The 25,991-nt window shown below is 51.7% G+C and overlaps 11 protein-coding genes across 11 annotated transcripts; 5 read left to right on the top strand and 6 right to left on the bottom strand.

Moving 5' to 3' along the window:
- The first annotated feature begins 2,026 nt into the window (after positions 1-2,026).
- STEHIDRAFT_124060 (uncharacterized protein) lies at positions 2,027-2,735 on the top strand. The gene is made up of 3 exons (XM_007307857.1): positions 2,027-2,269; positions 2,321-2,536; positions 2,602-2,735. Exons 1-3 carry the CDS (start codon positions 2,083-2,085, stop codon positions 2,613-2,615), a joined length of 417 nt encoding a protein of 138 aa, XP_007307919.1. The 5' UTR covers positions 2,027-2,082; the 3' UTR covers positions 2,616-2,735.
- A 510-nt stretch (positions 2,736-3,245) lies between these two features.
- On the bottom strand, positions 3,246-5,061 carry STEHIDRAFT_102071 (insert subdomain of RNA polymerase alpha subunit). The gene is made up of 7 exons (XM_007307856.1): positions 4,924-5,061; positions 4,810-4,859; positions 4,621-4,742; positions 4,363-4,561; positions 4,205-4,284; positions 3,888-4,142; positions 3,246-3,797 (listed from the first exon to the last, which is right to left on the bottom strand). The coding sequence occupies exons 1-7, from the start codon at positions 5,013-5,015 to the stop codon at positions 3,360-3,362; spliced, it is 1,236 nt and encodes a 411-aa protein (XP_007307918.1). The 5' UTR covers positions 5,016-5,061; the 3' UTR covers positions 3,246-3,359.
- Positions 5,062-5,789: 728 nt separating this feature from the next.
- STEHIDRAFT_170918 (cyanide hydratase) lies at positions 5,790-8,845 on the bottom strand. The gene is made up of 11 exons (XM_007307855.1): positions 8,780-8,845; positions 8,706-8,723; positions 8,553-8,646; positions 8,459-8,490; positions 8,287-8,396; positions 7,658-8,219; positions 6,975-7,574; positions 6,633-6,907; positions 6,482-6,571; positions 6,314-6,407; positions 5,790-6,221 (listed from the first exon to the last, which is right to left on the bottom strand). The coding sequence occupies exons 1-7, from the start codon at positions 8,807-8,809 to the stop codon at positions 7,305-7,307; spliced, it is 1,116 nt and encodes a 371-aa protein (XP_007307917.1). The 5' UTR covers positions 8,810-8,845; the 3' UTR covers positions 5,790-6,221; positions 6,314-6,407; positions 6,482-6,571; positions 6,633-6,907; positions 6,975-7,304.
- A 2,047-nt stretch (positions 8,846-10,892) lies between these two features.
- STEHIDRAFT_113816 (uncharacterized protein) lies at positions 10,893-12,255 on the bottom strand (the record flags this gene model as incomplete). The annotated part of the gene is made up of 4 exons (XM_007307854.1): positions 10,893-11,079; positions 11,217-11,857; positions 11,979-12,108; positions 12,200-12,255. 4 exons carry the CDS (start codon positions 12,253-12,255, stop codon positions 10,893-10,895), a joined length of 1,014 nt encoding a protein of 337 aa, XP_007307916.1.
- A 944-nt stretch (positions 12,256-13,199) lies between these two features.
- On the top strand, positions 13,200-14,372 carry STEHIDRAFT_102062 (ribosomal protein S5; the record flags this gene model as incomplete). Its single annotated transcript, XM_007307853.1, has 4 exons — positions 13,200-13,246; positions 13,422-13,567; positions 13,645-14,191; positions 14,256-14,372. The coding sequence occupies exons 2-4, from the start codon at positions 13,455-13,457 to the stop codon at positions 14,370-14,372; spliced, it is 777 nt and encodes a 258-aa protein (XP_007307915.1). The 5' UTR covers positions 13,200-13,246; positions 13,422-13,454.
- Positions 14,373-14,926: 554 nt separating this feature from the next.
- STEHIDRAFT_102055 (DUF1771-domain-containing protein) lies at positions 14,927-16,630 on the top strand. Its single transcript, XM_007307852.1, has 6 exons — positions 14,927-15,324; positions 15,437-15,653; positions 15,746-15,756; positions 15,848-15,968; positions 16,032-16,098; positions 16,277-16,630. Exons 1-6 carry the CDS (start codon positions 14,989-14,991, stop codon positions 16,443-16,445), a joined length of 921 nt encoding a protein of 306 aa, XP_007307914.1. The 5' UTR covers positions 14,927-14,988; the 3' UTR covers positions 16,446-16,630.
- A 305-nt stretch (positions 16,631-16,935) lies between these two features.
- On the top strand, positions 16,936-17,292 carry STEHIDRAFT_160323 (uncharacterized protein; the record flags this gene model as incomplete). The annotated part of the gene is made up of 2 exons (XM_007307851.1): positions 16,936-17,146; positions 17,213-17,292. The coding sequence occupies 2 exons, from the start codon at positions 16,936-16,938 to the stop codon at positions 17,290-17,292; spliced, it is 291 nt and encodes a 96-aa protein (XP_007307913.1).
- Positions 17,293-17,744: 452 nt separating this feature from the next.
- Positions 17,745-19,515, top strand: STEHIDRAFT_113813 (DUF1771-domain-containing protein; the record flags this gene model as incomplete). Its single annotated transcript, XM_007307850.1, has 5 exons — positions 17,745-18,743; positions 18,915-19,131; positions 19,222-19,232; positions 19,314-19,425; positions 19,466-19,515. 5 exons carry the CDS (start codon positions 17,745-17,747, stop codon positions 19,513-19,515), a joined length of 1,389 nt encoding a protein of 462 aa, XP_007307912.1.
- A 382-nt stretch (positions 19,516-19,897) lies between these two features.
- On the bottom strand, positions 19,898-21,105 carry STEHIDRAFT_22787 (uncharacterized protein; the record flags this gene model as incomplete). The annotated part of the gene is made up of 5 exons (XM_007307679.2): positions 19,898-20,241; positions 20,330-20,533; positions 20,611-20,777; positions 20,861-20,901; positions 20,983-21,105. Coding segments are annotated over 5 exons (879 nt in total), but the record flags the coding sequence as incomplete, so codon positions are not given.
- Positions 21,070-24,039, bottom strand: STEHIDRAFT_170913 (cytochrome P450 monooxygenase pc-3; the record flags this gene model as incomplete). Its single annotated transcript, XM_007307849.1, has 15 exons — positions 21,070-21,479; positions 21,545-21,724; positions 21,782-21,807; positions 21,875-21,956; positions 22,012-22,075; positions 22,142-22,216; positions 22,274-22,313; positions 22,377-22,530; positions 22,593-22,648; positions 22,706-22,860; positions 22,918-23,277; positions 23,337-23,409; positions 23,467-23,533; positions 23,588-23,658; positions 23,718-24,039. The coding sequence occupies 15 exons, from the start codon at positions 24,037-24,039 to the stop codon at positions 21,429-21,431; spliced, it is 1,776 nt and encodes a 591-aa protein (XP_007307911.1). The 3' UTR covers positions 21,070-21,428.
- Positions 24,040-24,645: 606 nt separating this feature from the next.
- On the bottom strand, positions 24,646-25,929 carry STEHIDRAFT_170912 (uncharacterized protein; the record flags this gene model as incomplete). The annotated part of the gene is made up of 1 exon (XM_007307848.1): positions 24,646-25,929. The coding sequence occupies one exon, from the start codon at positions 25,927-25,929 to the stop codon at positions 24,646-24,648; it is 1,284 nt and encodes a 427-aa protein (XP_007307910.1).
- Between the last annotated feature and the right edge of the window lie 62 nt (positions 25,930-25,991).

Genomic DNA, 25,991 nt, shown 5'->3' with positions numbered 1-25,991 from the left:
TTCGGTATCCTGATCTCTTCCTTGCGTGCACTGTTACTGACTTTCTGCCCCGTGGCCGTCACGAACACGACCAACGTTCTATCCGCATCATTCCTGCAATAGCTCGCAATGCCCGCCCCTCAACGAGGCCTCAGTGAATTCATACTGCGTCAACGCCTCCCTCCGAGCCCCGGGTCGAGGCCAGGGACACCGCTGCAGCGCTCATCCACACCATCTTCACCAGCAATAGCAGTGTCGGGTTTGCCTGCGACTGGTAGTGGACCGCGTACGCCTTCAGGTCTTCGGATGCCATCTCCCTCCACTGAACATCTGGAGGAGATTGAGATGCAGCGCTCGTCGAGGGTTTGAGAGATTAGAGGTGTTACTGGGATATCTAGGGCTAGAGCTGTTGTAGGGGTGATTCAAACGTTGGAATAAGTATCGGTGGTGGATCTTTATGCTGTGAATATTTTGTTCTTACTGTTTGTCGCTGTCTTCGTTGCTCGATCTATGTGTTTTGCGGGGAGCATACCGCTCGTCTGTTCTGTTTGCACGGTATGGACGCGTCACTTGACTTGGACGTTTACATATACACGGACGTCTCTGCGCTCGCCTGATCTGACTCGTTGAAGGTCACTCTTACGTTGCAATCCGGAGACTGGACGGGTCTGCTCGATGGGGACTCTGCGAGGGTTGATCGCTACGGCTGTCCAGAGGCATCTTCTGCTGTATGCGCATATTTCGCCTTTTCAGACTACATCCTTCTGCCATTTCGATCGATACCGACGTTGCCTGACGAATCATCACTGCTGCTGTAAAGGTGAAAAGTACTTCTGCCAAATTTCAGTGTTGCTTTCCTGTCTGTTACTCCCCTATTATTATGTTCTAGGTGTACTACCCTCATAGGCTCCGCCTCGTTAATTTGGGTTGGACGATGTGGCCTTGATGCAGCCCGCCACAGCCCGCCACCCTCCCCTTGACACACGGACCCGGGTATTGCCGGCTCCTTTCGACCTACACGCGAGTACACGCGGCTCCTTTCGCGTCACGTCCAACTTCTACACTCGAACGTTCTCACGTATCCTCCCGTTCTTCTAGTATGTGTTATTTTGTAGCAGGATATAGACTGGAGCACGAAGATGTCGTTGCTTTCCTCAAGCGGAAAGAACGCGTGAAGCCCGACGCGAAGATCTCTACCAGCTTGGCACAACAACGCTTTGCCGAGTGGGCGATAGCGCGCATTCGCCGCAATGATGAGGGAAACAGGATGGTACCCTGGCCACAATGTGAGCCCGAATCCCAACTTACTTCTCTTGTCTGATGGAATGCTCATAGAATTTGTACAGACATGGTCCGAAAGGATCAAATACGCGTTGCTTGCCTTCAGACTCGCATTGTACAGCGTGATCCCGAAACGAAGAAGTTCTTTCTTACGGAGTCAGACCTCGATCGTTCCTCCCGAGAAAAGTTTGTCGCCATGACCGATGGGGCCTTCCAGCCTGAGAGGATGCACTTCTTTTGTTGCCCGGCTGGATACGTGCGCTTCCCTATGGGTGACGATGGTGAGTGATTTTGTACAAATGGCACTATACGATGTGCCACATTGAAGCTAATAGGAATAATGTCTGCAACCGTGTCAGTGCCGCGCGGGTGAACATAGGACTAAACGTTAAGGATGCCATCGTATATGTTTTCTTCTTGCTCTTGGCGTCATGTTTTTCAAGTGTTTTGTTCTGCACCAAAACCTTTCGTATTACCTCTGCGTTCTTGTCATTCCATGATATTATCTACTGCCGTCAACCTCCCTTAACGCCTTAAAGTACTGTGAATGTTGGTGAGCACTACATAACGTCACCTTGAGCAGAAATTCGATTGAAACGAACCACCAACAGTTAGACATCGTAAGTATTCTATTTATCCACCAAATTAGATGTGGCCCAATTGACCAACTTGCTTCCGCCACACTCTGACACATAGAAACGGACATTGCCGGAGATTGCCGGCTCCTTTCAACACCTCGTCCCACTCGCGCTCAACCTTGGCTCAACGACCTTAACGTCTGCTGAACACAAACATTCTCATTTATCCTCCCTTTCTACTGCTATGTGTCAATTTGTAGCAGGATATAGACTGGAGCACGAAGATGTCGTCGCCTTTCTCAAACGGGAAGAGCTCGTGAAGCCCGACGCGAAAGTCTCTACCGACTTAGGGCACCAACGCTTTGCCGAGTGGGCAGTAGCACAGATTCGCGACAATGTTGAAGGAAACAGGATGGTACCCTGGCCGCAATGTAAGCTCGAACTCCTCTGGTCTGATGGAAATGCTCATAGACGTTGTCCAGATATGGTCCGAAAGGATCAAACACGCGTTGCTTGCCTTCAAACTCGTATTGTACGGCGTGATCCCGAAACGAAGAAGGCCATTCTGACGGAGTCGGACCTCGATCGTTCTTCTCGAGAAAAGTTCATTGCCATGACCGAAGGGGCCTTCCAGCCTGAAAGGATGCACTTCTTTTGTTGCCCCGCTGGATACGTTCGATTCCCTATGGGTGACAATGGTGAGCGTTAGCTATGGACGCTATGCTTAGTGCCGCTGAACCTGATAATATCTGCACCCTTCCAGTGCCGCGCGGTTGAGTATGCAAGTGAAAGTCGAGGATCTCATTGTATCATTGTTCGTCTTGCTCTCGTTGTTATGTTCTCCAGGAACCCTGTTCTTCACCATACTACTCTGTACTGTCTACGCCGCTGTTAATCCATCTGCTACCGCTTCCGATCAACTTTCCCTGGCGCCTTAGGACTTTTATGTTGATAGGCCACATCGTACGTCATCGAAGGGGGTGTCCCAGTCCATACAGAGAACGTTGAGACATTATGTCGTGCACTCTTCTGAACCTGACCACTGTCGTGATTTGGGATGATATCGTTTGAGCAATCACTCTCGTCGACGGTCGGACTGAAAATACGACCTGATTGACTTCGAAAGCTCGTGCCACATTTGCATAAGGGCATTCATGGGCAACTGGTCGTTTCTTTCAGGGGGTATGTTGACGGTTTCGTTCTTTGGTATCGACGCAGTCGCCATCTACACACTACGGCTCGCCTGCACTCGTTTGGCCCTGAATAAATTTGCTTATGCCGTGTTTGCGAAATGATAAGGACTGGAGTTGGGCCAGTGCACCGTGCGTATGTAGGGTCCGTCCAGTTTTCGAGGCGCAACGATAGAGAGCACAGGCGCAGTTGCGAGTCGTGATAGACCACTGTTGGAGCAGCGAGCACCCAAACAAAAATATATATTCAGAGAAAGCAGTACAAGCACCACGTCAATGACGGACATGACACAGACGACACAGAACGCAGGCCACAAATGCCAAAAAACCATCAAACGTTCCATCCACCCTGCTGTCTAGGACTCCCAGCTCCCGCATTCCACGCAGGACTCGTCGACGCCCCCGCGTCGCCCCAAGCCCCTCTCGTAGCAGCCACATTCCCCCACGCAGGAGGAGCCGCAGCAGGCGAACCCGCACCGCCGGGACTCGCCCCCCATGCACCTCCAGCGGTGGGTGAGGCGCCCCAGGCAGGAATTCCGGTACCGTTCGGGGATGAATTCCAACCTGGGGGTGGCGATGGGTGAGCGGCACCGGTGCCCCAGCTGGGTACTGAGGGAGAGCCGGCGGTGGTGCCGTTGATGCCGTTGGTTTGGGGTGCGCCTGGGGCGGAGGGACCGGTGCCGGGGAGAGCGGTGTCTGTGGAGGGGAGTTGGTCGGATTTGAGACCGAGGATGAGGTTGGCTAGTTTTGTTTGGAGTTCTCCAAGACCCTGTCAACGATGGTGAGTACGCAGTTTGAGGGCGCGAATCAGGATGAACCAGTGTAAGCGGACGAGAGATATAAAAGGGAGTGAACGCACCTTCATGACAACCTCTTGTGGACCAAGACTTCCGTCCGTCTCGACCTCGAAGTAGAACTTGTTTGGCTTTGCATTGTAATCGAAAGGCTCGTCGTCTCTAGGTGGCTCTTCCTCCTTCGCGTTTTCACTGAGTGGCCATTCTGAGCGGGCGTCGCCCTCGAACCAGTAAGATGTGTGGCGAAGTTTGTTGTGTGGGTCGTACTCGAAAGACACGGCGGAACATGGAGACCATTTGGCATGCTCTTTTGCGATACCCTGAGTACGTGGTTGTAAGAGGTGGCGAATGAGATGTGGATGAAGTTGAAGGGCAGACGCACCTTTTTGGCTATGCAGCGGACCTTAAGCTCTTGTCCCTTGCGAATTTTGCATATGAGAACGGGCTGAACATTTGGGTCATCTCCAAGATTCGCACGACAAATACCGAATGCCCATCAGTTCTCCAAGTCACCGCAGACTTCACCGAGAAATAACGCACTTTTCCCCACAGGATGACCAAACGTGTCGATCCGCTTATGAAACTCCTCTTGCTGCTCGTCCGCCGCATAATCCGTGTAGTCGTGCGGTACGACATCGAGATGATTGCTCGTGATGTCCATGGTTCGGTTGTCGTGGCATGCGACGTTCAAGTGGAGTTTGACGGAACAGGCGGAACAGTTCGTTGCACATGTGCAGTCCTGATTAGAAAACCAAGCTCAGGATGAGCAGACGCGAGCAAAGACTGGAGAAGACGCACCCTGTTATACCGCATAGCTTCGTCACAGTTCGCGCTTACGAGGGGGATCATGCCAAGTCGGTGTGCGATGAATTCATCGGGGAGCACGGTCGTGTTTGTCTCGATCTCCACCATGTCGATAGCTGAACACGAGCCACATATTCCATACGGGTCAGCTTGAACACGTCGATTTATAGCTATTCCACGCACCAATTGTTGGAAGATCTGCCATCATCACTCTCCGTAACGAGTTGGCGAAACTGAGTCAAGTATGGTCATTCGTCCGTCAGCGCGTTCAAGAGTTCACGAGGAGTTTCAGCGTACGCTAGCTCTGCATTTTCAAGAACAAAGTTCACTCTGTCTCTTTTCAGAGTTCTGATACGGACTGTCGGTTCGAGAAGGGCGTTGGATTGCATGATCAGAGTTAGCGAGACGGTGAAGGTGGTGGAGAAGCAGGAAGAGCGGCGGTGGCCACAGACGCCACAAGTCAGCTTCAAAGGCAGGTACCACGTGATCTCAGAAGCGGGACACCGGGCCGGCTCACCGCGCCACCGAATGTGTCCCTGTGTCTTCACAAAAGGACCTTCGTCTTGTTCGACTTCAACGCGTCAGGATGCTGACTCTGGAAGTATCATTCATAAGTATGCTTGGGTGGCCGTAGGGTGTGAACTGTCTCTGACACATTTCCTTTCATCGGCGTTTTCGCCGTCGAGATACTTAGACCGATTTCATGGTGATCTGTGGATACCTCCCCCACAGTAAATACCATTACATTTGGTCAGTTTAGCTTCAATTCCGTGTGTGATTGTATATAAATTATGGTGTGGTAATTACCTATCATCCCCACCCTTTGTTTGGAGTCTAACGGTGCGCTCATCATCAAGAACGGCGCTGATCTTGGAGGTGAGTTGCATCTCATAATCTCCCCTTCTGAACATTTAGTCTCATGCGTTTAACTGGTGATCTTTTTTTTCGTTCTGGTTGGCTTATATCAATTTCACAGACATACCCTTGCGTCACAGCATCCAGTTTGGTGCAAATCGGCCCTGTCCCCGTTGAGAACGACGGCCAGCGAGTACCAGGCTCGACTTCAAAATCTCCCGCCGATTTGAATCGGATGACTAAGCAAGGTTCTAATCGCGTCTTGCTAGGTCTTGCTCTTGTCTTCCCCCGTCGTCTCTGGCCACGGGGTCGACACACTCAGTGTAGGGGTTGGGATTGAATGTTCTATCCCCCTGTGCTCAGGTGGAATGTCTTGGCGAAAAAAGGGAGTATCCGGCTCGATTTGGTGTGTGGAAAGCCAATTTTGGGGCTCCCGCGAGCCAAAATCGGTCGTTCTCTTGTATTTTACTCATGATCTCTGAGATCTTTCCAGAATGTGACTGCCCTCAATTAGAGTGTCCTATCAAGCCCTCGCTTTCGCCAGGCGAAGAGGTAACAGGCGCGCAATCGCGGAGGGTGCGCTCACGGCACCCCTCCGACCATTGTGCGCTTTTTCGAATTTCCTTTTTTTCACTTGATTTCTTTGCTTGAAAAGGCTAATTATCATCTGTATAGCCTATCCACCTCGCGATTGGGACCGGCACTTGCATACATCGGCCGCAATTCGAGCTTTTGGTCTGGTGAGCTCGCTCCCTGCTTTTTTTTTTTACCCCGATTTTTTTCTTTCAACCCGCGGTTTTCTTGACATAGCTGGGCTCTAACAGCTGGGTAGATTCAGTAGAGGCCTCTATCTCATTTGTCGTGTCGGAATCGAGCGCAGTATCGGCTGGGAGGGGTACCGCGCGCCCTCCCCCCCAATTTTCGGTCTGTCTTACTCAGTTCTTACTCAACCGTCTCAGCGATAGGCTTAATTTGCTCACACATACGTTCTCTAACAGGTACAGGAGGAATATTACCGACAGCAACCGGTTCGCGGTCGTGAACGATGATCTTGGGTCTGAAAGGGGGGCATTGTGCGCCTCTGACCCTTGTGCGCTTTTTTTTTTTGACTCGGTTTCTTTGCTTTTCCAGGCTACTTATGGTGCATATAGACTATCTAAATCGCAGTTGGGGCCGGCAATTGCATGCTTCGTCAACAATTCGACTTTTTGGCCCGGTGGCCTCATCCATGAGCCTTTTTGCCCCCTCCCCCAGTTTTTTTTCTCCTTTTGACCTATGGTTTTTCTAACACTGACCGACTCCTCCAATTCAGGGTATCCCGGCAATCCCTCATCGACGTCGCTGGGGGTCGTACCGTGCCCGCTATGGCGGATTTTGGGTTTACAGGCCCAAAACGGCAGCTGCGAGCCTAAATCGCTCGTTCTCGGTGAGTTCCCTATCAATCCGCGTGCGGTCTTCACTTACATACCCACACCTATTGGGGTGTCCCATAGAGCCCCTCCGCGCCCCGTTTGACCGAGTATTGCGCTCGGGATCACGGATTTTGGGGCGTGGGAGCTCACAATGGACCATTGTGCGGGTTACGGGGGATAGGCGACGCGACAGGCCGCTCGAGACACCGGATGTCGCCTAAGGTCTGGGAGGTACAGTATGGACAAAGTGTTGAAAAAGATCGACACACAGAATAATCGCAATGAAACCCACTCTCTGAAACATCGCGACAGACCATGAAATACGACAAGTAGCGTACAAACAGATTTCCCCACCTCAACCAGTCCCTCTTACAATTTATTTTGATGCTCCATGCGAGAGAGACAATGCGCTCAAAGATCACCTGCCTTCCTTTGCTCAGCCGACTTCTGACCAGCCACACCAACGATCCCGTGCCTCTCGTCCTTAGGCGGGTCGAGGGGCCTGTTCAGACCAAGCCGCTCCCGAGTCGAGTACGTCGCGACGCCTCCGTCGGGGTCTGCTTCCGTGACGAGCTCCTTGCGGCGCGTGTCGACGAGCAGGCGAATCAGGTCCGGGCGCATGTAGTGGCCGCTGGCAAAATCGCCGAGTGCCTTCGTGAGGTGGCTTTCATTAAGATCGATCTACATGAGCGTATAGAAGTCATTTCGTGGGCATCCGGAAAGGTGGGTTGAGAGCATAGGGAGGGGAGGATACAATCACTGACATCGACGTAGAGCAGCCCGTCAAAGTCCTTGTCCGGCTTGACCACCAGCGAGCCATCGGGCCTATAAATACGGGCATGCCCGTTGTAGGTACTCGGGTCCGTCTCGGGCTCCATGCCCGCTGGCGTATTCTTCTTCAGACCCTCCACCGACAGCCGCTGGAACGGCGCCAGCGTCCACGTCGCCGTCTCAAGTGCGTACGCAGGGGTGACGATGTCCGACGCAGGCTCCGCGACGTTCGTCGCCGGGTCCGGGTACTTCAGCGTCTCCTTTCCCGGGTAGACAGGCCACGCCGCGATATGGATCTGCTCTCCCATGGCGATGTTGAGCGACTTGAGGAAGGGATTCATGTTCTCCCAGCAGTTGAGCTGGCCGAGACGGCCGAGGTCGGTGTCGACGACGGACAGGAAGGTGTCGCCGTCGCCGTCGCCGTAGACGAGCTTCTCAACGTGTGTGGGCTTGATCTTGCGTCGGTGGTTGAGGACATCGCCAGTGGGCGAGATGAGGACCTGAGAGAGGTATAGTGTGGCGTGGTCGATTTCGGAGAAGCCCATGGAGACATAGCTGGTGCCGTTTGGTGGCCTCGTGAGCAGGAATGGGAGAGCATAGAAGAAGGAGTGACAGTCCTCACATGTGGTTGTCCCGGGCGGCGCGTCGAATGCGGCGCATTTCCTCGGAGTCGACAGGGAGGGAGTTCTCCCGGTAGCTCTTGAGCAGAGGCAAAGATTGCTGGTATGTGACCTGCCATGATGCTACTTGGTCAGTAATGGGCAATGAACTCTCGCGAACGCTGCAACTCTTGCCTTCCACATCCAGTAGGGATATCCGGGAATCCCTGCGAGACAGTCAATATTCATGGGTGCGATGGGGACAGTAAAGCTCAGTAGTTCTACTCACAGACCTCAGGGAAGGCGATGAGCTTGCTTCCCGCTTGGCCGGCTTCATTGATGAAGCTGATCGTCTTCTGGACACCGGCCTCTAGATCGAACCACTTCGATATGGTCAGTACGCATGGGCCCGGGGAGAGGGTATGACGAAAGTTAAACGCACGCAGGGCTCAGAGGTGACCTATAATCGGGTTTAGCATAGTCAAAAGGTGTAGGATGAGGTAGAGATGGTCGTACCGCAGCAGCCTTGTACTGCGTGATCGGCATTTTGAAGATGGACGGTTAAGTGGGAGGTTTCCGCGCTTAGCCTTTTGAGTAGGGATGGAACGGAGGAGGGAGAATGTTTTTTGGTGGTCGACCATGCCAGCAGTCTTATATGCGATGCTGTGACCAAGCAAAATCTCTGATAAGCTAGGGTACTTCCGGGGTGCATCTATCTTCCTGTGACAGGGTTGGTGAAAGGTAAGTGCAGCACACTTGACCTGAGAAGCAAAGATACTGCAGAGCAAGGGAGTAAATCCGATCCTCCTTCCAACCAGAATCGTCTCACCGATGAGAAGATGGTTAGTAATCTCTGTGCTCGGAATACTAACATAGGACAAACCGGAGCTAGAGCCCCATGGATCGTGTAAGGAGAAGCTGAACGCGGTCACGTTCATACCCAACCTTCCGACAGGTGGCGCACAAACTAGGAGGCGCTCGAGGAAGTGCGGGCGAAGTCGGCGAACATTGGCAAGAGAAGGACAGGGCTGCTATCGATAGCGCAAAAGAAGTGTTTTACTTCACCGGGTGGGAGCGAGGTGCTGGTGCGTGGGATGCGGGAGCTACAAGTGTAGGAGCTGCAGGCAATGAGGATGGTTCGAAGTACGGCCAACGTGGAAACTTGACCAACTTGAAGCTGGCGGGACGAGCATTGCGGTCAGAATAACGCACAACCGCCGAGCTCAGCGGTGTCATACGATGTCTACAGGTTTGTACAGTTTGAGGATCACATCCACACAAATGCCGCTGTCGTGCTCACTGTTCAACAGCCCGAGTGTCGGCAACGCATTTTACGTTGGTCAGCGGTACGTCCTATATTCATATGCATTGTATGAGGCTGTCGTACATCTACACCCATTCTCATCCTTAAGGCGCTTGAGTGGGCATGATACTGATACACTTGATTGTCACAGTAAAGGTCATACCGCAAATTCTGAGCGTTATGCGCTCTTTGGTCTAGTTCATACCCTGAGATAAACGAATGTTGCCCACGACGCATACGGAGCGCCGTTCTCCCTATGGTAGACGGAATATTACCAAAGTGATGTTTCAGTAGAGGCTGAGCTACAACCAAAACTCTTGGATCGAGTCGTGGGGATAGCTTCTGAGCTCTTGACCGGGCGAGGATCAAAGCCATCAGAGTTCAAGTTGTAGTATAGGAAGAAGTCGTGTAGTCTGACAAGCTTTTGCTCTGGTGAGAACGGCTGTAGCGTCCAGCGGCGTGAATTGGCACGAACGCGAATAGTCCTGTTACACACCACCACAGTCGAGACGGAGTAGTTGACCTCCAGTGGCAGAGAGCATATAATAAGTGAGAAGGTTCATATAAAGAAGCAGAATAACTGACCTAAGATTGAGGTGTTGGACAACAGCGTGCTTTCAACATCACACAGGGCGCGCACAACTTGGAAACACCAAACGACGGCGAGCCTTGACCAGGAACAGAAAGCAACGCAGGAAATCATATGGCAAATTATATTCGGGAACAAACACAGTACAAAAGGAAATCAAAGGAAAGATAAAAGCCCAGCATCATTGAGCCCTTCGTCCAACATTCGCCACCGAACCTGACTCATAGGATGGAGCGCAGTAGGACACTAGGCTTGAGGAAGGTAAAAATGATAGGGTGTAAGAAAGTAATGGAAATGAAACTATATACAAAGACCACGCCAGACAAGGGCAAAGGTCGACGAGAAAGTTGAAGAACAAACGAAAACTCAGAAACGGAGAGAGAACTATCGAGGAAGTATGAAGCGGAGTAAGGGGAGAGGAAGAGGGTCAACGCGAACGCTTATCCCAAGTACCAAGCAGAAAACCAAAACACCCAGGGCGGAGAGAAGAGAGGGAGGATAAACGGAGGAAGAAAAAGAGGAAGATGCAGTCTCGAATTTGGAACATATCACGTATTTTCAACAACTGAAGCGCTCACACACACACTCGACTTCCACCAACTAAGCTGATTGGCGGATGCTCTCATATATCGAGCATACAACACCGAACCAACCGAGTGAATAACACACACACCACCCTACGCACCACGACCGCACACAACAACGACATCCCATTAACCATTCTACCACTCGTACACCTAAATTTCGAGCCCAACGAGCACGTACGCCGGGTCGACCTGGAACGGAGGCTTGGTAACGACCGTGCCGCCGACATACATGAGCGAATGCAACAACGTGCTCAGCGAGGGCGAGCCCTTCTCCAGCGCGATGACCAGGGCCTCACAGCCGAGATGTTCGTCCGCGAGGTCGAGGAGGGCCACGATGCTATAAACGTAATGAAACAAGGTCGCATCAGTTGATCGGTCGGTTGATCGGTCGGTAATCAAAAGGTCAAAGCTGAAATGAAACGGAACAAACGAGGAGGGAAATGAGATGAGAATGGGAATGAGAAGACGACGTACCTCTCACGAAGAGAGACGATCTCGGCGCTTTTCCCGTCGACATAAAGCGTCTTGGGCTTGCCAGGTAGAGAAAGAACGACACCATCGAAGCTCGCGTTCATCCCAGGGCTCGCGATGCTGACGCTCTTCGCAAACTGGAGCGCGCTGACGCCCTGAGTGGGGAAGAGGTTCGTGAGGAACTCGAGCGCATCGGCATGGTCGCGCTGTTTGATGGGACTCGATTCATCGAAAGGGCTGTCATCCGGAGTGAGGGGCGGAGTGGCGATGTTGTGCGCATAAGCGACGGACGCGTTCTTGTTGATGATGGGCTGGGGAAGGACGGACGAGCGAGGGAACTGCTCGTGCTCCTTCTGGGTGTTATTGTGGTTGAAGAATGACTGGATGTTGGCTTGATTGTTCCGGTCGGCAGCGGTGAGAGGCGGAGTGAGAGGATAGACGAGGGAAGGCTCGCGGGAGTTGGTGTAGAGCGAAGAGTTGCGAGAGGATACGTCCGAGAGACTGGAAACGGAGGAGTTGGTAGAGTCGGAGGAGGAAGAGAGGGTGGGTGAATTGGTTGGCGAGCTGGAGTGGAGGGAAGCGTATGTTGACGCCGGGCTGTCTGTCACACAGCCCAACGACCCTCGGTCAGGAGGGCATTTTGCCTTAGGAGCGTCAAAAGCGCCACTGTTGGTTCGACGAGATAGAGCAGGAAGGTGAGAAGGGCATGGGTTGGTGAGACAAAGAACTACGAGGCCTAATAATAGGAGGTGAAAAGTGACGTACCCCGGGCCCGCCAGAGAAGGTAGTAGAGTAGTAGTACATGTCGCCGGTGCCTTGCATGTGGCACACGGCGAGTACATCAGGAGTAGCGTCGGTGTAGAAAGCCCCATCCCCAACGGTTTGACGACCGTTGCTGTGTAAATCACAGATGGAGCAATAGCGTCAGCAATGGTGAAACATCGGTTTTTTTGCTGGGCTGAGGGCTGGAGAGAGAAGAGACGTACGCGGGGCAAGGACTAGATTTCATTTTCGTTAAATTCGACATATTTGAATTCGACATGAGGTGCCACAACTATTCGTTCTGGGTGCGACTTGGGGGAAGATTGCAGGGGTTTGATGGGGAGTGCTCTGCGCAAACGGGGAAAGCAATGTATTAGCATCGACGTTTACTGAGATGAAGGGGATAGCAGCCTGATGTACGCCACCATCATCAGTGATGGCGACGAGCGAGGTACTTACAAAGAGCGAGACTTGAGCTAGACGACGGCGATAGCAGTGAGCAGCGACGGCGAGATGCGAGCGGGGACAAGGGAGCTCTGACAAATGCAGCCGCTCCTTATATACCCGGGCCAGTGCTCCGGCCGGACACGTGGTGGCGCCCTGGTGGCGCAATGTGGCGCTGCTGCACAAGACACATCAACGTAAACGCCTTATCGATACATGCACGAATGCTATCAGTCTCACAAAATCGTAGCAGCTCCTTGGACATTTGAAGCTTTCACATAACCATATGACGGGGATAATGAGTTCGAGTGGAGTAAAAAACCACTCCTGACGTGCAGAGCGTTCACAACGTGCAAGTCGCAGCACACGGAGCATGAGAAGAACTGGGCGTAACTTGTATCACGAACAACGCCGTTGAGGAGAACAATCGAATGTAATCGTCATTGCTTATTGAATGGGCCTGGCCTGAGAGATGGAGAAAGTGCGAATGGATGTCCTATTTCGAGTCGTAGCACGATTGGCGCGTTAGGGTGTGCATTGATGCCAAACCATAGCAGCACGAAGCCGTTGAGAGCGTAATACGTCTCCTCAAGTTTCCCCTTACGTTACTGTCTGAGAATATACGAATGAACAGAGGAACGACGCGAGACACAATTCCTTGTGGAAGAAACCAGAAAGCGCGAAACGATTGTGGCGCGAACCAGGCCACGAGTGCGGAACCGGCCCGGTCTCTCCCACGCGCTTGGCCACATCGTAGTGGCTGACAATCCAAATCGACTCGACAACGCGCAAGACGACGAGCTCGCCCTACCCGCCTTCCTCAAGACGTGAGTACCATTTTTCTTGCTGCTATGCCGTAGGCTGGGATGCTATACGCTTCTTGGAGAGCTACTGGGAGATTTAGACCAAAGACGAGCGCAGGAATGGATGGATGGCAGGACGGATGGACGGATGACTGGCTCTGATACTGATTTCTGCTTCGCTTTGCTCTGCTCTGCACAGTTTAACTCTCTTCTCGACCCGGCATAAAACAAAATGGCCGACACTGGACGCGGACGCGGTGGATTTGGTAGGGGACGTGGTGGCGACAGGGGCCGTGGTCGTGGTCGTGGCCGTCGCGGAGGCCGCAAAGACGAGGAGAAGGAGTGGTGCGTCCAACTTCAGTCGTAACGTTTATCTTCAGAGTTATCTGACGTTCTCTTCGTTTGTGTGTTATATCATGCAGGGTTCCCGTCACCAAACTCGGTCGTCTCGTGAAGGACGGAAAGATCAAGTCGATGGAGGAAATCTACCTCTTCTCGCTCCCCGTCAAAGAGTACCAGATCGTCGACTTCTTCCTGCCCAACCTCAAGGACGAGGTGATGAAAATCATGCCCGTCCAAAAGCAGACCCAGGCCGGTCAGCGCACCCGTTTCAAGGCCTTCGTCGCTATCGGTGATTTCGACGGCCACGTTGGTCTCGGTGTCAAGTGCGCGAAGGAAGTCGCGACAGCCATCCGCGGTGCTATCATCCTCGCCAAGCTTTCTGTCATTCCCGTTCGTAGGGGTTACTGGGGTGCTGCACTCCAACAGCCACACACGGTGCCGTCGAAGGTCAGCGGGAAGGTTGGGAGTGTTATGTGTAGGCTTATCCCCGCACCAAGAGGAACGGGTATCGTCGCTGCTCCGGCATCGAAGAGGTTGCTCCAGCTCGCCGGTGTTCAGGATGTATACACGCAGTCGAAGGGTTCGACCGCGACGATGGGTAACTTCTTGAAGGCTACCTTCGCTGCTGTACGTTTCTTATCTTCATTTTCCGTCATGGGTTTTTGGTACTCATTTCCGCGGAAACCGACAGATCACCAAAACATACGCCTTCCTCACCCCAGACCTGTGGCGCGAGATCCCAGTGTCGAAGGTTCCCTACGACGAGCACTCCGCACATCTCCAGCTCGCCGGCAAGAAGGCGTACTAGACGGTTGCTTTCCTCGCTTTCTTCTTCAGAGTCGGTTGGCGGATGTAGTTGGAGCGGCGTTCTATTCAGCTTTTTGTGATTTCTGTATTTCTCACACACACACACACTTGCACTCGCAACATCCAGCCAAAACGATTCTTTGCTTCTTTGGGCATTTGACGTGTCGTGATCCGTCTCTCTCCATCTATGTTGTGATCTTATACGTCTATCACATGGTCGACTGCTCTGCTTTCTCGTCGTCGTTGCTAACCTCTCGCCACATCTGAGCTATCAGCGTAAGTAGCGTTTTGTGGCCCACAAGAGTCCTCCCGAGCTCACCATCCCTGTTCCCTTGCACCTGAGAAGAAAATACATATATTTGCTCATATTGTACGTGGCCCAGGAATTGGACAATCGGAATAATAAATCAGAGACTACGCTAAAGGCTAAAAACATGAATGAATGAGGTCACAGCCAAGGCTAACTCCGCTCGCAACGAACCACGCCCCTCAATAATTCATATTCATATACCCGCTCGTCCATCTGCTGCCTCCGCTCCACCTTTCTTTTCGTCCTCCACCATCCCCTCATCTCTCCATCCCATTCTTCACTTTTCAAAACGGAAGAGAAGTGAAAGATGGGTTTCCTCTCGTTCCTCGTCAACGTGACCCGTGCGCTCTGCGGCGGCCCACCCCCACAAGAACCTGAAAAACCGACTCCGTTCCCGTTACCGGAACAGCTACCTGCGCCTACGCAGGACCAGAGGCCGCCTCAGCATAGACCTCAACAACAGCAGCAGCAGGGGGAGTGGCCGACACCGGGCGAACAACATGAGGGGCATAAGAAGCCGCATAAGCAGCAGGGGAGTGGAGGGGCGGGCGGACATGGGTCGTCGTCAACGGGACCTGGGAGTGGTGGTGGGCAAGGGCAGGGGCAGGGACAGGGGCAAGGGAGGCATGGAGGGAAACCTGTTGTGCGTTTTTTTTTTGTTTTGCGTTCTTGTGATGTCCGTGTGTTGACGACACTCTTGTATCTTGTATCATATCCTTCTATCGAATGGCTACGCTACAACTTTACGAATCCAGGACCTCAACCTCATCAACCAACAAAACCCACAATATACCTCCATACGCGCACGCGCTAATGAAGAAGGCGACGCCATGTCGAGATGTTTCGAGGAGAGTCATCAGGCATATGAGGGTGGAGACGGGGCGCGGGCGAAGGAGCTCAGCAATGAGGGGAAGAGGCATAAGGCAGAGATGGAGAGGTTAAATGACGAGGCGAGTGCTTGGATATTTAGAGGTATGTGTTCGATTTGTTGGGATTTTGTGTTGGTTATGCGATACGAGGATGGAATGCTGATCTTTTCGTTTTATTTTTTGGACTTTGTACAGAGAACAATTTGGTACGTATACACGAGCATATCTACCCATTGTCCGTATTCCCGAAGCACATAACTTACTAGCTTTTATTTTTTTATTCTTCGACCTTCACAGGACAGTCAACCCGGCGAAATCGACCTGCACGGTCTCTACGTGAAAGAAGCCATCACCTACACTGACAAGTCTATCCAAGAAGCTCGTCAGCGCGGAGATTCTACCATTCATCTCATCGTCGGTCAGTGCTGACTTCGTTACCTGTCGTTTCGAGTCTATCTGAACGTGTGTGTGGCCTTGATAGGAAAGGGACTTCATTCGCCCCAACACGCTGCGAAATTGAAGCCTGCTATCGAGGAGCTTATGCAGAAGTATGTCTCTCTCAACTCTTTCGCTGTATCATGTTCTATGAGATCAAATACTGACTGTTCACCTGTTTTATTTGTCCCCCGCGCGCCACCGCCACCCACTCACTCTTCGCCTCCTCTCTCCATTCAACATTCCACCGCTCACCATCCCATTTTTCCACATTTCGTCTAAACACAAAAGGCACAACCTAGTCGCCGCCATCGACGCCGAAAACGCCGGCGTCCTGATCGTCCAACTCGACGGCGGTCGACCTCCAGCAGGCGGGACGCGCGAAATCCTCGGTGTGGATGATATCACGAGGAGGTTGGATAGAGGCGGTGGGAAAGATGACGGGTGTTTGATTATGTGAGGCGTGCGTCCGCCTTCATGGAGGACGGTATGGGGAAGCTGGTTGGGGATGATGTGGTTGATATTGGACTTTTTATTGAACGTTGCTTGGGTGCGAGACTCTTCGCTCTCTTTCGTACGTGTATCTGCGCCAATTTTATTTGTTGTAGCTTCTTTGTAATTGCGCGGACTAATCTACGCTTTTTTGAGGGGTTTTCTCTTTCTAACATGTTGATGACGGGTTCAACGCTGCGATTCGGATTCCTCAGGTTTGGATGGCTTTATTCGCCTCTGGCCAAGATCTAACTGCGCCGTAATTTGGAGTCAGGTTTTGCTGGGAGTTTTAGGAGATCTCAAGGTTCATTGCTTTCTGCTGATGTCTGCAGATTAAACTAAGGGCGGCATAGCGCTCGACAGCATCGCAGCGAGTCCTCATAGGTGCTATTTCGAATTCGCGCTCGCTTTGGTTCGCTGGAAGACAGCCAGCATTTGAAGAGGTTAAGCGTACCCAGATGGACAACGACCCGCCTCTCGCGCCACTCCAACTTCACCTTTCTCCGCTTTTGTCCTCCCCACCCTTTTCCCTCCATACCTCCCTCGCATACTTCCTTCCTCCCGCCCCATACTTCCCCTCTCCCACCACAACAGACGATCCCGCGTCTGCCGAGTTAATCACCCTCAACGCCCTGACCCTCACCCCAAAAGACGGCCTCTCCACTAGCGGTAAATACATCCTTCTCGATGTGTGCAGTCTTCGGGACACTGGAGTTGACGTTCTTATACGGACAGGACTATCGTCGATGCTGTCGAACCGAACGGAGAGCCTGAAGACGCGTTTACGGAATGCCATGGGCACGATGCCTTCGTGAGGTCGGCTACGTCTGGCGATGATTTTCCCCGACGGGAAACATTCTTGTATCATGTTCCGGGCATGACAAGACATTGACACCCCAATCTCCATCGACGCCGTCGACTGCTTGCCATTCAGCTTCCTAGTTGTCCAGAGCGTATAAACACACTCAAAGTTTACGGTCAGTGACAGACTTCCAATCCTTCCGCCGTAAATACGAGGCGCTAACACCTTTTTTATTTTTATTTTCGACCAGGATGGGGAGAAAACGGGGATAGAAGTTACGTGAATGCTGTTTATATATAAACGAAACACGACCATCAGGGCAGGCTCGAGTCGCACGCCACTGAAATACCTGCCTCCGGACTCGGATCTCTTTTCTCTCGCCCCTATCCTGCCCCGCTTTTTCTTTTTCTTTTCTTTTCGCCTTTCGCTGCGCAGATCAATCTCACAACGCGAAAGAGGTAAAACATGGGTATCTTACCTTTCCTCACTAGCATAACTCGCGTCCTCTGTGGCGGCCCGCCTCTTGTACCGGAAAATGAGATTCCACCCCCCGTACCGGAAAAGGGACCTGTGCATGTGCCGTACCGGAGACCTACCAACCGAAAGCAACGGTCTCCGACTGGACCGCCGCCACCGCCACCAAGGCCTCTTCAACAGCAAAAACCTACTGTAACTCAACAGCAGCGATCTTCTCCACCGTCACCGCCACCACCGCCGCCAACTTCAAGGCCTCTTCGAAAGCAACGGCCTCCTCCACAGCACTCGTATACTCCGGCACAAACTCCTCCTCCACAGTCGGCTCATCAGTATCCACCTACGCAACAAACGCATATTCCGACCGAGCAGCCTGCATACGGATGGGAGGAGAAGCAGAGGCTGCGATACCCCCCACTCAGGCCGTCGCCGTCAAGGCCTCTTCGACAGGAAACTTCGCCACCTCAACAACACTCGTATCCTCCAGCGCGATACCCAGCTGGATACGCGGCTGATCAGGAAAACCCTTCTAAACAAACACATATCCAGACCGAGCAGCCTGTATACGAATGGGAGGAGAAGCAGAGGTCGCATGATGAGAGGCATAAGCGGCATGAGAGTGAAGGGGTGGAATCGTACGGTATAGGAACAGCACTTGGGATGCATGACCTATCGTCGTCTCCGGAACCTATGACAGGGCGGTCTGACGCAGGCGCAGGAGCTTTTTGGCGCGAACTGTCGCTATCCCCAGAACCTCTGAGTGGGTGTGGACGAGAGCGTTCTGACACAGGAATAGGAGCTTTCTGGCTTGACCCATCACCATCTCCAGAACCTGTGAGTGTGGGTGGACGAGGGCGGTCTGGCGCGGGAACAGCAGTTGTGATGCATGAGTTATCGCCGTCTCCGGAACCTCTGAGTGTGGTTGGAAGAGGGCGGTCCAGCGCAGCAGCAGGAGTTACACGGCATGAAATATCAACATCTCCGGAGCCTGTGAGTCCTGGTGGACACGGGCGGTCCAGAGGAAAGTTTGTTGTGCGTTCAGCCCTTCGTTTTATTCTGGCTTTTGCGCTGTCCGTATACTGTACTGACGGCATCCTAATATATCATACTCTTTCGGTCTCTCTGTTTATCGAATGGTTACTCTATTGCTCCACAATATAGGACCGTAACCAAATTAACCAACAGAGCCCATATTACGCCTCCTTACGCGCACTCGCGAACGAAGAAGGCGACGCCATGGCGAGATGTTTCGAGGAGAGCCATCAGTTGTTTGCGACTGGGGATAGGGCGAGGGCGAAGCAGTTGAGTAATGAAGGGAAGAATCATAAGGCTGAGATGGAAAGGTTGCATAGTGATGCGAGCGCCTGGATTTTTAGAGGTATGTGAGGTTTTGTTTAGGTGCTGTATTTGACCGAAGTTGGTTGTACGAAGATGGAATGCTGACATCCTATTTTTGGATTCTGTATAGAAAATAACCTGGTACGTTCGTCTTTCTTGTATCTGGAGCACATGCGTGACCAATGCTGCTCTTCTGCTGTTCGATCTTAATACGACAGTAAGCCTGGCAAGATCGACCTGCACGGCCTCTACGTGAAGGAAGCCATAGCCTTCACAGAAAAATACATTCAAGAAGCTCGTCAACGTGGAGACTCTACCATACATCTCATCGTCGGTCCGTGTTGACTTCATCTACTTTCCCCCAAGCCGGCCAGTGACACTCCACATAACCACCAACACTCAAGCTGGTTTCGAGTCTATCTGAGCATGCGACGATGTCTGGCTGTACAGGGAAAGGTCTTCATTCTAAAAACGAAGCGAGATTGAAGCCTGCTATCGAGAAGCTTATGCTGAAGTACGTTTTATCTCAACCTTTTCGCTGTGTCATATTGAATATTGATCGCTTTGTTTGTCTCCGGCGTGCGTTATCCCCATCCACTGTCGCACTCTTTCTGACAACGTCCATACCTCACTACCCCATGCCATCTTTATACTCTCTGACTTCGTCCATCACAACAGGCAAAATCTCGTCGCAATCCCCGACTCCGATAACTCTGGTGTCCTTGTCGTCCAATTAGACGGCGGTCGGCCTCCAGCAGACGGGATGCGTGAAATCCTTGGGCGTGGAAGATATCACGAGGAGGTGGTCAGATGACCGTCACAGACCATATCATCCTCCACACCCTTCCCTTATCCACATCGCCCCAAACTTTTTTCACCAATTCTTCATCTATCTCCACCAGCCGCACATCCACCTTCACTTCCGCACTCCCGAAAACATCGCTCCACATCTCCGCCCAGCTCTCGGGCGAATGACAGAACGTACCGAAGCCGTGTCGGTTCATAGATTGAAAGTTACCCTTGTCTGGTCCTCGCGTGACGTGCATTCCGAAGATGAGGGAGCCGGGGAAAGGGGAGAGAAGGCCTGAGAGGGCGCGTGCGAGGTGCAGCTGGGATGGTTCGTCGAAGAGGTGGAATACATTTGAGCAGTCTAGGTAACAAAACCAGAATCAAGCCAGTACACCCTCGTAAGAGAGGTGGGGTTGAGGAATCGCTCGCAGACTATGGCGGAAACTCACGTATCGCTGATACTCGTCCATGGAGGTCATTGAGACTGTGTACTGTTTCGCGCTGTGGCCGAGGTCTGGATACTATAGACTCGATGGCGGCTCCATAGTCTCGTATGGTCAGGTGAGATGGATCGAATATATCGCCTGGGATGAACTTGACAGGAAAATCTTCGGGTGTCGAGTTGAACAGTTTATGTCCCAAGGTCCAAACCTCTGATGGATGAATCGTGAGATATGGACCAGGTAGAGCCTTCTTTCTACCTTGGAACTACTGACACGAGCCGACTTACCTGGTCGAAGATCAGACGCCACACACTGTTCTACTGGCCACCCATCTGACACGACTTTCCTGACGTCGTTTCCGAAACAGCAGCCAAGGTCGAGGAACAGTGCACCCGGACTGTCTTCTTTTAACTTCATGAGGGCTGCGTAGGCGTCTGTCTTTGAGACAGTCAACCTAAAAGTTATGATGAATAATCAGTTCCAATCGTGCAACGAAATAGTCATGTTGTGATAGCAAGTAGGGTATAAATGGAGTACTTAGTGAATGCCAGGACCCGAATGCAGCCGTATTGGAAGACCTTTCAGCAACGGAAGTAAAGTGAGCCTCGGCGACTGAAGCTACTTCAAGAAAGTGGACATGAGTGCAGAGTGTAACTTACAGCGTGCGCCTCAGCCGCCACTCTCAGTATATGACTCTTCAGTTCGGTCTCATCGTCGATTCCTGTCTGAGCCTTGAAAAACATAATCTCATCGTCGTCTAGCTTATAGAAGCTTTCGTCAATGGTGGTAGAAGAAACGTTATCCGACATCGAAACGAAACGAGTTGTAAGGAGCCTTGTTGGGCGGACGGGCGAGGGCGTTAGTTAAACAAGCGGAGGAGCGTGAGTATGAGTCACAGTGCTCGTGAGATTGGTCTGGTGCTCAGCCGCAAGGAATACCGATGTCCCACGCAAATCACATAGAAGAAGTCAAATATCCAACAAGAACGTGCATGACCTTACAGATCCAGCCTGAATAACAGTCAGGAAGCAGACGTGACCCATTCGTCAACTCTGACGCGACGAAATGCGCGTCGTGCGAATCAGTACAAGCGGAGACTTTCGATTCAAGAGATCTCGATATGTTCAGCCCTCTTGAACCGTAGCCAGAGACCTCCCTGATGGACGTCGAAAAGACAAAGATCAAACGATTGTCGCATGCGAAACAGCATGGGTTGCTCACCTCTACAGACAGCGTCAAATCGGACTTGGGCTTGATCTTCTCTATCGCCTTCCTCCCTGGACCTTTCTTCCATGCCGCCGGGGGCCTAGCCTCAGGCGGCATCGCATCCTCAGCAAGTTCGATGCGTTCGAATTTCTGGAGGATAGTTGCGGTAAAGAATGCAGCTTCGTGCAAAACAAACTGTGGTTCATGGAACTTAGCCCGCGATGGTATCGAGCACGAAACCGTAGAGCTTACCTGCTGTCCGAGACAGATACGAGGACCTGCAGGTTGCGAGATAAAGGCGCGTTGATTAAAAATATGGGGGGTTGAAAGAATGGGGAGACGAACCAGCATTGAAAGGTAAGAAGATGAAGGGGTTGGCGAGATAAGACTTCTTCAAGCGATCGTCGATCCATCTTTCGGGATCGAACTTCCAGAGGTTCAGTGCAAGGAACAATACAAAAAAAAAGACTAAGCAGACCTACCGCTTCGGCATCATCTCCCCACAGGTCCTTACTTCTGTGCATGTACATGATTGAGAAAGGAACGCTGAATAAAGGTCAGAGTATTAGTCGAAACATCTTGTTCTTTCGGCGATTGGCGGGACAGACGCACTTGGTTCCTGCTGGGATGTAAAAGGGTTTCGCTCCGGGTTTGATTGGTGGTAAGGTACAAGACTTGATAGGGACTCTACGAGTACCTAGTCAGTTCGCGAACGACGGGAGAATGAATTTCTTTGAAGTCTACCTTGCATTTCCCGGGACAGGAGGGAATAGTCGCAGCGTTTCTAGATCACACGTTCGCCTGTATACATGTACGATAGGGTCCTATTGGCAATGGCGTTACGCACCGTTTAAGACAGCCCTTAAGTATTTGAGTTTCGGGATATCGTCTACGGTAAGCGGGCGGGATCCAACTTCACGAAGAATCTCACCCCGCAGACGTGTGACAACGGAAGGGTGAATGGCCAAGGCGTAGGCTATATAGGTAAGAAACGCAGATGACTGCATTAAGTGTCGTCAGCAGGGCAGCCTATATCGACAGACGTGGATGCGAGAGAGCTTGCCGTGTCTCTGCCTGCGAAGAGCATGTTGATGGTTTCGTCCAGTATAAGAGCTTGATCTAAAGCACAGTTAAATTTACCCATGAAAAGGAAGGCGAGTGATGTGCCAATCGTACCATCAGTCTCAGACACGAGATGATCCAACAATGTCCCTTTCTCCTCGCTCTCGACCCATTGAGGCGCCTTGCTCTGGACTACTCTTGCCTGTTTTCGTTCTATAGCATTGGCAATCAAAGGCTGCAGGAAATTTCGAACGATATGCATGTCTTTACTAAAACGGAGGTTAACTAGAAGAGTCAAGTAAATGAGAAGAGAGGGAGAGGCTGACCTAGTGATATCTTGTTTGACTTCGAAAAGGGGCCATATGGGAACTCGACGGCTTCGCTGAGCTAAATGATGTTGAAGAGTAAAGAAAGCAAGATCAAACGTTCTTAACTCGCTATCTTCTGGAGACCGAGTTTCGATCCCAGATTGAAGCTGTAGCTCTTGAAGTGAGTGTACACGAGCGCCAAGCAGAAAATCCATGGCGGCATCTAAGGTGAACCTTCGGACTAGCTCCTGAAAGTCGAAGGCTCGTTCGAGGTGGCTTGCTATAACCTGAATCGCTTCGTTTGTATGGCGCTCATAGATCTCAAAGTCTGTAACTCGTTCTCGGCTGAAGAATGGCCGTGTCGTTGAGCGATGAAACCTATGAATGTAAAACGAGAGTCCACAACTTGTCAAGGAAGAGAATATGGGATCACTGACTGCCACATTTCCCCATCTGCGTTGAACACGCCAGAACCCAACACGGAAGACGCCATGTTCCGGAAATAAGGGCCTTCCTCAAGACATGGTCAATGCTAGACGTGGCCAAGAGGGATTGACAGAAATTCACCTTTCTCCCAATTCTGTACATTGGTCGCCAATACACACTTCATGTGCTCTGGGTCTGACGTGATAATCTGGTACGAAGGACAATAAGAGCAGTCCTCTTACGACATGAACAGTACACCCACGCGGTCTTTTCCAAGGACTCGCATATTCACAATTTTCCCATACTTGAGAGTAAGTGATTGCATAGCATCCGCTACAAGACTGTGGTGTCAATAGCAATATTGCCAAATAAACCGATGGAGAGGGACGAACCAGGATACCCTTCCTTGCCGTCCTTCAACCTGGCGAAGACGATATCAAGATTCCCCGGCCATGATGCCTGCACCGCTGGCACGCGGACAGCGCCGAGAGCTGCGATCTCTCGTTCTTCACGCAAGTAGGACCACCAGGACCGTGCGTAAACCCACACAGGTAGAGCCAAAGCGCATAGCAGAAAGTGAAGCCAGGGTGATGTAGCAATCGGGAACTGACGTGAGGATGCGAGTGTCAAAATAAAGTGAGCGACAAGCAAGGGTGTAAAGACTGTTCCAGAGATCTGAGCTGTGAACCTAACGCCGGGAGTTAGCTGTACCATGGTTGACTACACACTGAAGTGCTGGCTCGTGGGTGTTGGTGAAGAGTAGGGAATGCTGGAAAGACGAGACCTAGCATTCATCCGATGATGGGAAAGATATCAAGAAGCACCTACGCTCGGGTAACATGGTCAAACCGACCAGAACGAAACCATGCCGTCAACCATCCTGAAGGGTTCTGAAGTGGTTCTGAACATGATATTATACAAGTTCCCCAAGGCGAATGCGTTGAAAAAAAAATATGCGTGGTTCAAAGCCATGAACGAGAAGAAGTTCAACAAGATTTTAGCCGACGGAGTTGCTTGTTCATCGCGCCACAACGGAGGACGCCATTGTCCAGTAGTGTGGCGCGTGGCGCAACAGCGAATTTGCCTGCTTCAGAGGGTAAGTATTGCAAGAAGTAAGAAATAAGTAGTACAGCAAACACAATTTGGATGCGAAAGGGATGTATTGTGCATAACATGGCTCGCGGAATAATAATGAGATGTTGAACCACGCAATTACGCTAAGAAGACAACACTGATCGGACCTCGATACCCCTTGAAGATGATGAGAAAATAACAAAACAATGTACTTAGACAACAGAAAACGACTTGAAACCTAGTATTTTACTGATCGTGAACAACAAACAGATTCCCCTCGTAATCCTCCAGCCTATACGACCGATTCGACAACCGATCAATTCCAGGATTGTAGCCCGCTGCCAACAACGCACGTAATTTCTTGACCTGCGTTTCCCCAAGCAAGCGCACGGCGCTCGTCGACGATGGTACCTCGCATCCCGCGAACCACTCGAACAGATCCGAGAAGCCACCCAGTCCTGAGCTGCCGTACGATTCATCGTAGAACAGACCCAGGCGGTGTACGGGAGGGATGCGAAGCGGTGCTGCTAGAAGATCATCCCATCCCTTGATGATAAGAATGAGGTGCTCAAGATGGGGGCAATGCTCTTCGACGAGGTTCAGCGCGCCCTGGATGCCACCAGGTAATGCGGTCACGCCGATGTCCATGAATATTGCGCGGAGGTGTCGGCCCTGGACGGCGACAAAATGCTGGATTGAGCGAATGCCTGCAGGAGATGCTATAGTGCATTCATTGAAGAGCGCGGATTGAGTGGAAGAACAGGAATGGTGACCGAAGTTGGAATGGGTTAACGTGCAGGGAGTCGTCGTGACGTCGACAAAGGATAAGTTGGAGGCTTGAAGGAGGTCAACGGCGCACATCGATTCTTCGATGCCTCCTCGGTAGACAGCACGGATTTGAGGGCATCTCGCTATGATAGACTCATACTGGTTCGGTAGGAGGCGAATTTTCGACTTCGGGTTGATATAGACTCGGCGAAGAGAATGACCGGATGTCTGTAGCAAGGTTTCGATGACGAAGTTGGGTAATTGAACCTCCTTCCTGTGGAGTTCGAGTGCAATGATATGGAGGTTGGGCAGGTAACGAAGCATATCTGCAAGACAGCGAAAGTCGTCGTTATCGTAGTAAATTCCTCCTTCACCCTGGCGAAGCTCGAGGCGCCGTGTGAAGCTTCCCAAAGAGCGCACTTGAGGGCCGCTCGCATCGGCTCTTCGCTGTGATTCCACGATGGTGTCTCGGAGGGTACGCAAAGTAAACCCTGGCTTCGCATTAAGCATGCCAAATAGTACTGGCATAGCATGGTTGTACCAATGCTTGCAAACGAGGGCTAAGGAGAGATTGGATTTCCGTGCGGATAGGAAGGAGGAATGACTATAGTTGCCATGTGGACTCATGGGCGTATTGGCACGGAGAGGGTCGTCTGGACTAACATCCATCATCTTCGGAACGTGTGTGGCGAGTGCGAAGATATGTATCCAGAGCTCAGAAGGTAATTCTTTGATATTCTGGCCGAAGGGTGCCGCGTGCATGATGGTATCTGAAGATACCCGGTCAGGACCACAGCAACAAAAAAGGTGCGACGAACAAAACT

Source organism: Stereum hirsutum (genome assembly GCF_000264905.1).
Source record: "Stereum hirsutum FP-91666 SS1 unplaced genomic scaffold STEHIscaffold_14, whole genome shotgun sequence".
Taxonomy (NCBI): domain Eukaryota; kingdom Fungi; phylum Basidiomycota; class Agaricomycetes; order Russulales; family Stereaceae; genus Stereum; species Stereum hirsutum.
Note: the sequence above shows the minus strand (reverse complement) of the source record. Positions and strands in the feature narration are given on the sequence as shown.

Bases quoted from the DNA above. Each gene is read 5' to 3' on its own strand.
- STEHIDRAFT_124060 (XM_007307857.1), top strand. From the start codon at position 2,083: ATGTGTCAATTTGTAGCAGGATATAGACTGGAGCACGAAGATGTCGTC. The intron at 2,270-2,320 runs GTAAGCTCGAAC...GACGTTGTCCAG, and splicing joins GATGGTACCCTGGCCGCAAT to ATATGGTCCGAAAGGATCAA.
- STEHIDRAFT_102071 (XM_007307856.1), bottom strand. From the start codon at position 5,015: ATGCAATCCAACGCCCTTCTCGAACCGACAGTCCGTATCAGAACTCTG. The intron at 4,562-4,620 runs GTGCGTCTTCTC...TTTTCTAATCAG, and splicing joins AAGCTATGCGGTATAACAGG to GACTGCACATGTGCAACGAA. The intron at 4,285-4,362 runs GTGCGTTATTTC...CGAATCTTGGAG, and splicing joins TGGTCATCCTGTGGGGAAAA to ATGACCCAAATGTTCAGCCC.
- STEHIDRAFT_170918 (XM_007307855.1), bottom strand. From the start codon at position 8,809: ATGCCGATCACGCAGTACAAGGCTGCTGCG. The intron at 8,491-8,552 runs GTGAGTAGAACT...ACTGTCTCGCAG, and splicing joins CATCGCCTTCCCTGAGGTCT to GGATTCCCGGATATCCCTAC. The intron at 8,397-8,458 runs GCAAGAGTTGCA...GCATCATGGCAG, and splicing joins ATCCCTACTGGATGTGGAAG to GTCACATACCAGCAATCTTT.
- STEHIDRAFT_102055 (XM_007307852.1), top strand. From the start codon at position 14,989: ATGGGTTTCCTCTCGTTCCTCGTCAACGTGACCCGTGCGCTCTGCGGC. The intron at 15,325-15,436 runs GTGCGTTTTTTT...TTACGAATCCAG, and splicing joins GGCATGGAGGGAAACCTGTT to GACCTCAACCTCATCAACCA. The intron at 15,969-16,031 runs GTCAGTGCTGAC...TGGCCTTGATAG, and splicing joins TACCATTCATCTCATCGTCG to GAAAGGGACTTCATTCGCCC.